Source organism: Aplysia californica, unplaced genomic scaffold, assembly GCF_000002075.1.
Source record: "Aplysia californica isolate F4 #8 unplaced genomic scaffold, AplCal3.0 scaffold00825, whole genome shotgun sequence".
NCBI classification, from domain to species: Eukaryota; Metazoa; Mollusca; class Gastropoda; order Aplysiida; family Aplysiidae; genus Aplysia; species Aplysia californica.
The window spans coordinates 192,538-204,072 of record NW_004798095.1 but is presented as its reverse complement, the minus strand read 5'-3'; the positions used below and the strand labels follow the sequence as shown (position 1 = coordinate 204,072).

Below are 11,535 nucleotides of genomic sequence, written 5' to 3'. Positions count from 1 at the left end.
AAAACTGGTCTTGCTCTAGACTGTTCAACAGTCTTTGGAAAATTCTTTGTAAAGTTTAAGAACAAAACAGAGAAATAGGTTACACATGTACGGTATAGGTATAGGATTTGGCAGTATTTTTAAACTCCCCAATGCACTGATGTAAAAGTCTCCTCATAGGAGCCATATATATCTGTGGTAAATTATGATAAAGGGAACCTACTCTGACTGAATAAACTGATCTTTTTGTATACAAAGCACAGGTTGGAAAAATGCTTGACAACAAGAAGACGCAGCGTTGATGAGGAAGATATAATTAATTTATGTCGGTTGAGTGATTTTAAATTTAAGACACAGACCAGAAATGTTTTGTTGATAAACAGAAAAACAAGAAATTTAATACACTGGAGTGGTTAAGAAGAATGAGAAAACATGGATTTCAGATTTTACTGGGCTGGCTGTTCTTGGCGACTATCTGCCTTCTGTTGTATTTCCCCTTCTCGCTTTCGCACACTGAGAAGGTGCCTTCTCTTCTTATCGTCTCATTTGACGGCTTTCGCTGGGATTATTTGACTCACACACCAACACCACATTTCCAGGATATCATACTCAAAGGAGTTCATGCGAAGAAAGGATTGCACAATGTGTTCACCACTTCCACTCTCACCAATCACTGGTCCATTGTGACTGGTTTGTATGCCGAAAGTCACGGAATAATTGATAACGAGTTCTTCGATCCTGTTATCAATAAAACTTACATTCCTTTGTACAAAAACAAGAATGCTGTGAATGATAACCGGTTTTATGACACAGGTGCAGAGCCGATATGGGTTACTAATCATTTACAAAATCATAATGGGAGAAGTGGAAGTGTGATGTGGTGGGGTGCGGAAAATGTCATAAAAGGTGTCCGCCCAACTTATCACATGCCTTATGACTTGAACGTTGATGAGAAATCCAAAATTGACACAATTATCCAGTGGTTTACAAGTGAGTATCCGATTAATCTGGGGCTTCTGTATTTCTCCGAGCCTGATCACTCTGCCCACAAGTATGGACCTGACTCCTGGAACGTCACTCAAAAGATAGCCGAAGCTGATGAACTGACTGGTTACCTCATAGATCAGTTAAACAAAAGAGATCTGCTTGATGATATAAATATCATCATTACAAGTGATCATGGTTTTGCAGCAGTGTCAAGAGACAGGCTCATATTCTTGGATGAGTATGTTGATCCCAAATGGTATCACATGGTACACTACTCTCCTGTTGCTACTATTATTCCGCATGAAGGTAGGTGTTTTCTCCTCTGAATCTGACTTACTATTAATCTTAATCAATGCTTTGAAAATCTTTGGCAATACTGAACTACATATGCTGATATGATTGCAGTTCTAAAAACTCAGATTTCAAAATGATAATCATAAATAATTTGATCGATCATTGTGGGTAGCAGGGAATAAAAAAAAGGGTTGACTTGAGATTTTATAGATTTTTCAAATTAAATTCAGGTTCAATGTTTCGCCCTGTAAAGGGCTTCGTCAGGAACACGATGCAAAAAAATAAATCCGGGTATCCCATGAATCATTTGATCATGATGATTTTGCCATTGCAGGGTACTATCTCCATTCGTGCTATTCATTCAATTTCTCATGTCCATTTCACAAATGTTTAACACTCCAATAAACATGCATGTATGCAAACATGCTTTTTAAAGCTTCTTTGATTGCACACACTTTTGCCAAAAGTCTGATTTGTAAAGGTTAATTTTCAGTGACCATATCTTGGGCGACTTTATCGTACATGAAATATAGAGGATGAGAATTTATTTTAGCTTTAAATTGATGTATGTTGCATGAGCTGGTAGTGCAAGACTTTAACTTGAGTGAATAAATTCTCTTGAAAGCTTCTTTTGGACGCCCCTGTTTATATATATAATATATATATATATGTATTCTTCTTCTCTTCTTCTATCCCGTGGTTAGGGCAACCGTGGGGGCACCACTACATCTGAAAACCAGCTCTCGCCATCTATTTTTGTCCTCTGGTTTCCTCAGATTGTCACCCATCGTTTTTCCTGTCCACTCTGTAATGTTGTCCTCCCATCTCCTTCTCTGCCTTCCTCTCTATCTCTTTTCTTGTACGGTTCCTTGCAGGATTGTTTTGGTAAGTCTTGTGGATCTTGTGACATACCCATACCATTTTAATTTTCGTCTCTTTTCTGTGGTCAGTATATATTGCCCCACTGCATTGGTGATTCTCTTTCGTACCTCAGCATTTGAAACGTGGTCTTTGTACGAGATGTCAAGGAGTCTGCGGTAACATCTCATCTCTGTGGTCTGAATCTTTTTCTCTAATTGTGCTGTTGGTGTCCACGACTCGCAGGCGTATAAAAATATTGAGATGACCAGTGAGCGCAATAGTCTAATTTTTGAGTGATGTTTCTGTCCCTCCAAATAGGCTTCAGTTTTGACAGTGCCGCTGTTGTTTGCGCGATTCTGGAGAGAATTTCTGGTCTTGAGCCTTCATCTGAGACGATTGATCCAAGGTATTTGAAACTGTTGACAGTCTCAAGTTTCTCGCCCCTGACTTTGATGTCCACGTTGATGCCATTGGTGTTATTGGTCATTAGCTTGGTTTTCTCGGCACTGATCTCCACTCCGTAGGCTGCTGAGGTTGTGTCCAGCCGCTCCACTAGTGTGGCGAGCTCCTGTTTTTTTCCTTCTTATCCATCGATGACATCGGCAAAACGCAAGTTAGTGATTGTCCTGCCTCCAATACTGATTGTTCCATTGTGGTCTTCCAGAGTGTCAGTCATGATTCGTTCTAGGAAGATATTGAAGAGAGTGGGAGAGAGCCTTGCCTCACCCCGACCGTTGTCCTGAACCAATCCCCCACTCTGCTGTTAAGGTAGACTGCGCTGGAGGCCTTGTCATAGTTGTTGTATGACGTTGATCAGGTTGGCGTTGATGTTATATTTCCTCATGGTTGCCCATAAGGCTGCATGCTGGACCCTGTCGAAGGCCTTTTTTTAAATCCACGAAGATATGGTATAGCGTCATTCTCATGTGGTGAGTCTTGGGCAGAGAAGCTTGGCGGTGCCCATCCCTCTCCAAGCTCTTAACTGTAGGCCGATGTCCACAAACATGATGTGGGTCGCCCCCGATCGCATGCACTTGACCGTTGAACTCAGCTTGGAACCCTTCCGCTCTGACCGTTGAGATCGTCATGGGACCCTTCCGCTCATGGCCGTTGGCTGCTTGATGCTGCTCATCCGCCCAGTGGTGCAGTGTAAACACCACCCCCTCATTTGGTTTAGTCCGCCAGCTGAAGCAGTGTACCGGGGTATGGCGCTGTGGAGCCACATGTGAGAGATTTAGAGGATGTGTGAGGACCAGTGATGCCCGTCCACCCTACCAGGTAGGGTGCAGCATGCCACCCATCAAAAGTACTACCTCACACAAAGCCCCCTATACCTCTAATATATATATGTATATATTATAATAATAATATATACAGTCAAACCTGTAAGACGGCCACCCATTGTCAAAGAGAAAAGTGGCCGTATAAGACAGATGGCCGTCTTAGGCAGGACTGATCAAGATAAAGAAAACAAACCTTTCCCATCTGAAGTCCCAATCGAAAGTAGCCGCATTGTTGTTGTTGGTTTGTATTTTGTTTGTTATTTTTATTTTGTTTCTGATTTTGCGCAAGGGTGACAATAAAAAGAAATATATCAGACGAGGAAGACCGAATTCCATGATAAAACAAACACATGGGTCGCCACCACTCAGAGAACGAACGACGTTTCTGTCGCAAGATCATGTTGACGTCCATTGTTACTTTGTGACAGACTGGGTAAACAGTGACCCCTCATCTCACGTACGATTTGTGTATGAGTTCTGGGCAGAGCGTATGGGTTATGAGGGATCACTTGCTTACCTCACCAGCAGCTGAAAATTGGTACCTATTTGTCAACAGTGGGAGGGGCTTACGCAACATGATCAGTTGAACGGACTACCTAGCAACAACGACAAGTGATTGAATTATGACGGCTTGCCCACAACGCCAGGGGCCAATGCACAATTTATGACAAAACGTAATGGAGTCACTAAGGTGGCCGTCTAAGACAGGTGTTATTGCTTAGTGTGATAGGGGTTGTGTGTTAAAATATGGTAGCCGCGGCCGCGTTGGACAGGTGCCCGTTTTACACAGTTAAATTATATAGAAAAAATGCAAGGGGGGAAATGGAAGTGGCCATTTGTACATTTGGCCGTCTTATAGAGGTGGCCGTCAGGGCAGGTTCGACTGTATATATATATATATATATATATATATATATATATATATATATGTTATATATCTTTTTTCTTCTTCTTCTTTTCGATTGCATCACACTTGAAGTCTGGTATCTGTTATAAATTGGGCCGTCCTTCTCAGTTCATCTGTCGGCCAGTATAGGTTCTCTTGTAGCGTCAGTGACGTTGGCCATGTTTCCTGTCTCAGGGCCCTGTGTGTTTTGCAGTGCTGAAGGATGTGTTCAACAGTTTGGTCCGCCTCTCCACACTGGCATTTTGGTGATTGTACTAGTTTAAAACATTTGTACATGTCTCAGTCTTGTGTGTTGTGTCCGTAGTCTGAAGATAATCACTTGTTCTTAGCGGGACAGCTCATGGTAGATTTCTGTGTAGTTAACGCTGTTGTCTGGTTGCTCTTTCTGTGCTCCTAATTTGGCCATCCTGTCTGCCTGCTCATTTCCTAAGACACCACAGTGTGATGGAATCCACTGCAGCATGATCCTCAGACATGGGATGTCCTCAATTACTTTTCGTAGCCTTGGTAGTTTGCCGGAAGTGATTGCCTGCAGTACTGACATGGCATCTGTTAGGAACACTACTTGGCTTTGGGGGTCTACCACATTCTTGATGATGTTTGCTGCATGTATTAGAGCCTCCGTCTCTGCCCTGTAGTTTGTACAATGTCGCCCTGTTGGGACTGCCTCTGCTTGTCGTCATCCATTTGGGAACTGTATGTACACTCCGGCTCCTCCTCTTTTCACGGCATCAGTGGCAGATCTGTCTGTATAGATCCTTATCCATGCTTCTCGTGGGTATCTTTGTTCAAGCATGGAAAGGGTGAGGGACTTCTTGCTCAGGTCGCTGTGGTCATCTTTTGTGGTGAACATAGGAATGGACGTGTGTATAATTATGTTTGTGTTTTTCTTTTTCCATGATGGTGCCTCTGGGGTGTGGTTCAGGATGTTAACTGTGGCTGGTAGGGATCTTTGGATTTTTCTGCTTTCTTTGATGAAGTTGTGATGTTTGATTTGGCACTGTTCTTGTGTGCAGTATATGATCCTCCATAGCTGTGGCCTTGGTGTACTGTATGAGGGCCTTGCATTCCCATCTCCTCTGCAGGGCCACTATAGATGTTGTTTGTTCCATCTTTCCTATTGGCGTTGATCTCATTGCTCCAGTGATTATTCGGAGAGCCTGGTTTTGCACCTTTTCCAGAGTGTATTTGTGAGTCTGTGCTGCAGTCATCCGTGCACTGGATCCGTATTCAAGATTATGCTATATATATATATGCCTTGAGTTTCCTTTTTATGTTCATTAATTATTAATTAATTGTTCTGATTATTTTTCACAGGAAAAGAAGAGATGATTTATCAGCAATTACTTCATGCATCAAAAGACAATCATTTCCAAGTTTATAAGAAGGCTGACATACCTGTGCGGCTTCACTATAAGAACAACCGGAGGGTCACTCCCATAGTTGCTGTGGCAGACATTACATACTCCTTCATTAGTAACATGTCTGCAGACAAGTTTGTCTTGGGTATGGATTTTCATTCTGTTTGATTTTGTACCAGTAGAGTTGACTGAAAAGTCTTTCTCCCCATATCCTGACTACTAAAAAAATCATTGCATGAACATAAACTTTTTACCAATTGAAAGCTTAGGCTGTCTGTCCACAACAGCACACATGAAGATAAAACTAAAGAAATTTTTCATTGGAAAAGTGATGCATTTTACCTTTGTGACACTTTGTCTTTAGAAATGTAAGTGTAGGCGTCTTTAGGTGATAGAATGAGTGAAATAGCACTGTATGGGATGGGCTATGGATGTGTCTCTTCTGTTTTGAAAGTAAACTTATATCTCAATAACTTTTCTGATGTGATCAGAACTCTTAAGGAATTTTCGTCTTTATATTGAATGTCCAGATTGGAATTTGTGCACTGCGTCACAAAATTCTACTTTGTATTTGGTATTTCATTTCTATATGAGAGGTTTTAGTAGGTTTTTCTTGTTTATTCATTTGACCTATTAAATGCTAGTTAACTCCCTTTTGTTTTATTCTTTTTTCGTCCCTCTATAATGTTTGCTCCATTTTAAAACATGACACGTGGCCTACTTGTTTGCTCACAGAGGTAGTATTTTGATTTAACTTGGTTTGTAATGTGATGATAAGTGCTATCTAATCCTAGATTCTACTCGTTAGTCTATCTACGTTATTTTCAATTTTCACTGTTTCGAGCGGGGAACGATGAGTGTGGGTCGTACAGGTCTGGAGCTCCATCCACTGCGTCGACCCACCAGTAGTGTTGATCCCTGCTCAGCCTAGATTTAAGTCGTGGCTCGGAAGGCCGGTTCAACCTTCGCGTCTGTTTATATACCCCCCGTGCTCCCTTATTCTCCTACACTCACTAGGCTACACTGAGTTTGTTCACTTATTTCACGTGATTCTGGCTCGTCTAGTAATCACAGGGAATTGTAGACCACAAAGTGAAAAGTATAAATTAGACCCTAAGAGGAAGTGAGACAACTCCCCCCCCAAAAAAAACAAAAAAAACCAACAACAACAAAGCCAAACTAACAAACAACAAGTAATGAACCCTTTATTATTACTTTCCTTCACCCTTAGCTGGCAGTCATGGTTATGACAACAAGTACACTGACATGAGGCCGTTCTTCATGGCTCGAGGGCCATCGTTCCAGGAGAATTTTGCTGTGGACTCGTTCTCATCGCTGGATCTCTACCCTCTGATGTGTCACCTGCTTCACCTGGAGCCGGCGCCCAATAATGGCAGTTTGGCCATTGTAAAACAGCTGTTGGTCGAGCCTTCTGAGAACTCTGGGTGGACATTTTCAACGTGTAAGCTATCACTATAACTGACCTTTGAACCTTTACTTTCTGGGGGGGGGGGGGGGGGGTAAACAGTGGGGTTTTTTTCATGTTCGATATGACCACGTTCTCTTACACAATATTGTTATAGATTCCTCTCTACCACCCTCTTTCTACCTTTCCTAACCAATTTTCATGTCACGTATCATGTAGGGGAGAGTGGGGAAAAGTGGGCCACTGTGGGAGGAGTTTTGAAAAAACCCGAAATAACTCAAAAGTGAAAAAAACAAAGGACAAAATGCTTTATATCAATTGATCTAAACAACATTTATTGTGTTTACAAACCAGTTATAAGCGGTACAACAGAGATAGAATGAAAATGGTTTTATATGGTGCTGAAGTCAACTGTATGGGATGGGCTATGACACACACTCACAAGTGGGGAGAAGTGGGCCACAAGGTGACATCTGTGACCAGGGCTATCGAAACCTAAACAAAAAAACATTAATACACTCCTTACAACGGCTCGAATATGGAATTTAACCCAAATTAAAACCACCAAAGTGTCCAAAGTCAACCTAGAAACATATGTCACCTCTATGGTTCTTGCAATAGTGCCTCTGAATTCAGAATGTGGGTGGGGGTAAAATGGCTTTGATTGAGTCAATATATGGACTGAAGAAATATCTTCCACTGCTGGTTTTACAAAGTGTGGGCTCTTTTTACCCTTATCTTTATTGTCCTGATCCTGGCATATTGGTTTGGTATTTAACCACACACACACACGCACGCACACACGCACGCACGCACGCACGCACACACACACACACACACACACACACACACACACATACACACACACACACACACACACACAAACATGCACATGTACGCTGGCTTACAATCACATGCATAATATAAATGAGGAGCAATATAAACAACTAGCTGGACCCCCTTTCGATAAAAGGGATGATCTGTTCTTAACATCAACTGAAAGTCATTGGCTTACTATATTTACACTCTACTGGAATGGAGCAATAAATCTTGAGAGAAAAGTGACACATGTGTTTCCAAGTTGCCAAATATATAATAGATGTATAGATTGATTCTCTATTCCGCTTTCATGGTTGTACACTCCAGAATTTCAAAGGTGCGCCCGGCTAGTGAACGGAAACCTCTCCTTTTTACAATGGCGTCTTAGAAGATGGACTTTCCCAAGATTAGATCTAAACGAAACTAATGAAAAACTGAAAATTAAACTACAGTGATTCAGGCTCCTCAATGGAACTGTGCACCCTTTAAATGATTCTGAACCACCCTTAATTTTTTTCAAATTCAAAAGTTAAGTGGTTTGGAAGTTCTAGGCGGCCAAAGTGACAAACTTTCACCATTATAATATGTATAGATAATAATCTTAAGCTAGATACATACTCAATGTTATCCTGGTGCATGCTCTAAGGTCATATGAATACTTATACAAGATGGTTAAGATGGAAGAATTTTGATGGCATGGATGATGGTGAAAATGACCTTCTGTATCTTTCCTTGTTACAGATCAGAAGCCTACGTCTTTTACTTCTTACTTATGTTTTTATTTGAGGAAACAAGGGATGTTTGTTGTCCAAAAAGATGGAATTAATTTTTTTTAGTGCAAGCTGTTATGTACAATTCATCCAAGTAGGGCAATGTAGATGTTGAAATTTTACATGCTTTCTGTATTAATCGATTTAATTTTTCTTTATCTTATTGTCTTATGTACCCAGTCCATGCTGCTATATAAAAATTGATCATACTTTCTATGGTTGAATGATAGAATACGGACATCAATGTTTTATCAACTTTAAAATATATTAGCTTCCTTAGAAAAAAATTGTCTTTTGTTCACTTTTTTATGCAGGAGAGAAGTGTGGACACGCCAGTTGAGTTTGTTGTCTATTGTAACACCCAAATATTTATAATCTGACACTAGCTCGATGTTTTCACATTTAATTTCGAGTGGCTGCAGGGGCATTTTTTTTTCTTCTGAAATCAACAACAAGTTTCTTTAGTTTTTTTCACATTTAAAAGCGGCTTATGATTTTCACCCCTTTCAGAAAAGTTAAGTACAAAATTCTGGTAAGCGGTTTCGTTATGGTCAACCTGAATTCGCCCAATTATGGTTGAATCATCTGTAAATTTGATCAGTTTTATCAAATATCTCAAGAGATGCTCTCATGATATCGACTACATCATATTTGTGCTATCTATCAAAGATCTCGTATATTGACTGCTCAGTGTAAGATTCAGTCGCACATCACTTCTCAAAGTGGCATGGCGGGGTCTTACACTAAGCAGTCAATATGAACTGGTGGGATATAGCTGCCTTTAGTGTGTAGCTACCTATATGTCACGACACGACGGAATCAGGCGCTCGTCAATTTTTGGGCATGTTGAGTTCTTGTCATCATCTTAAAGCTGGTTCATTGATCTTGGGTTCGATGAAAAAAATACCCATCTATCTTGACTAGAAGTTGAGATATTTTAGGATAAAGGAGGTGGGGTTGCTTAGTTTCAAAGGTGAAATTAACGAGAAAATGGTCACCTAACTTTGGTTACTTCCAAAGCTTAAGAGTCCTTGGAAACTACAAAATTATATTTTTGCAATGATATCAACTTTTTTCAGTAAAAACCACACAGAAATGTGCTTTTTATGGGCCTAAAAGGTATTGAGTTGAAAAGCAAACTTTCGATAAAAATTGCTGAATGGGTGGAAAATGCTGGTTCCTTCAATTTCATTATTTTGACGAGCGCCTGATTTCACCTTGGTGTCTCACATGTGTTTGTTTTTCTGATTTCTCATTTAATTTTTGTTCATTCTTCATTTATCCATTTCTTTATCGTTTTTTTTTTTCCCCAGATATAGTGTGCCTGATTCTGATTTCCTGCGTAGGTGGTCTTTTCTCTGTGGGTGCTTGTCGCCAGCATCGCTATCTTCGACGGAGACTAAACCAGCTTCGATCAGTCAGCGCTCTTGCACCAGACAAAGTGAACATCCTCAAGCCAGAGCATAGCACTCATGTTCCTCTTTTGTTTGGTGAAGAAGATGATGATGACGGTGAATTGGAGGACGACTTTTAAGTACTATACCGGTTATTGTGACGGTTGTCATGCAGTGGCTCTCATGATCTAGAGGTAGGGTGTATGCCCGTGAATCAGATGGTCCGGGGCATGAAGCTCATCATAGATCATGAACAAATTTTCTTCACTAAAATGTTCTCCGTTGTATTTCTCTTGTCCTGTTGTGCCATCTGCTTTCATTTCCACTCTCTCTTCACTCTCTCCCATCCCTCCCTCCCCAACCCCTGGTGTCCTCTCCGCTCCTCTGTCCCTTACTCCTGACTATTGCTACTGCTACACATGGCTTCTCCTTACTGCTGTCTTTCAGCCACTCCCCTGGTCTTAGGGTAGGTAAGATCGAACGCCCAGCCTTCTCGGAAAAGGACAAAAAGTATCGGCTGACTCAAGTACAAGTTGCACATACTCAAGATCCCTAGGTGGTCCTAGAATCAATAAGAGTAGGCTTTAGTCGCCACCCTCACAAAATAGAAATAAATTTCTATCAACACTAAAGACGCTCTAGTCGGTGTAAAAGAATGTAGAGCATCTTCGAAATGGGAATGTGGCTGCTTGAAGTAAGGACCCCAACGAGGTAAGAACAAATTATTTTTTTTTTATTTAGTAGAGGGTTTTACAGCGCTTGCAACTGCATAAGGTCATATGAGCGCCAAGGGGTGAGTGTAAACAGAGAAGTCCTTACAGGGAATCAGACATACTCTGCTCACCTTTCTAGCTACAACTGCACAAAGTTTGCTTCGACTATCAAGGCACCCCGGAAATAACGGGTCTCAAGCGTGTGACACAAACATATAGAGGAAATGACAATAGTAAGGATTAGGAAAGAAAAAGCAGCAGTTCCTTGTTGTAGATCAGGCACAGTTATGAGCTTGACATGGATGAATCAGCCCATTTACAATTCTACTATTCATGAACGAGAAATGTCCACCCTTTGGGAATGGCCTAAAGACACTACAGTCAGTGGCACCGCCCTGGAGGGTTAAGAAAAACAGCCGCATACATAAAAATGGAATGCAAAGAAGGGGAAGAAGGATTAGATGAGTGTATCACTTTGAACACAGAGCATTTTGCTAGTCCCTACACTGCCCACAAAGTGAACACAGACTGCATTTAAGACATGTTCTTGGAATAGCAAGAAAAATTTAGATCCACCTGGAATTTAATAATTTTATTCATGTAAGTAGATGAAATGAGTAAATAATAATGCCATTTATCGTTTTAATGTTTTATCAGGTGTCCAGTTAATTCCTTCTGTAGAGATAAGCAGGAGCCCTAAATATTTGAGGGCTGTGTCGTAAAAGCAAGGGGAAAAAGGTT

At 40.9% G+C, this 11,535-nt stretch overlaps 1 protein-coding gene across 1 annotated transcript; it reads left to right on the top strand.

Moving 5' to 3' along the window:
- Window positions 1-228: 228 nt before the first annotated feature.
- Window positions 229-10,575, top strand: LOC101855906 (ectonucleotide pyrophosphatase/phosphodiesterase family member 5). The gene is made up of 4 exons (XM_005109880.3): window positions 229-1,272; window positions 5,629-5,817; window positions 6,904-7,134; window positions 10,001-10,575. The coding sequence occupies exons 1-4, from the start codon at window positions 402-404 to the stop codon at window positions 10,219-10,221; spliced, it is 1,512 nt and encodes a 503-aa protein (XP_005109937.1). The 5' UTR covers window positions 229-401; the 3' UTR covers window positions 10,222-10,575.
- The last annotated feature ends 960 nt before the right edge of the window (window positions 10,576-11,535 follow it).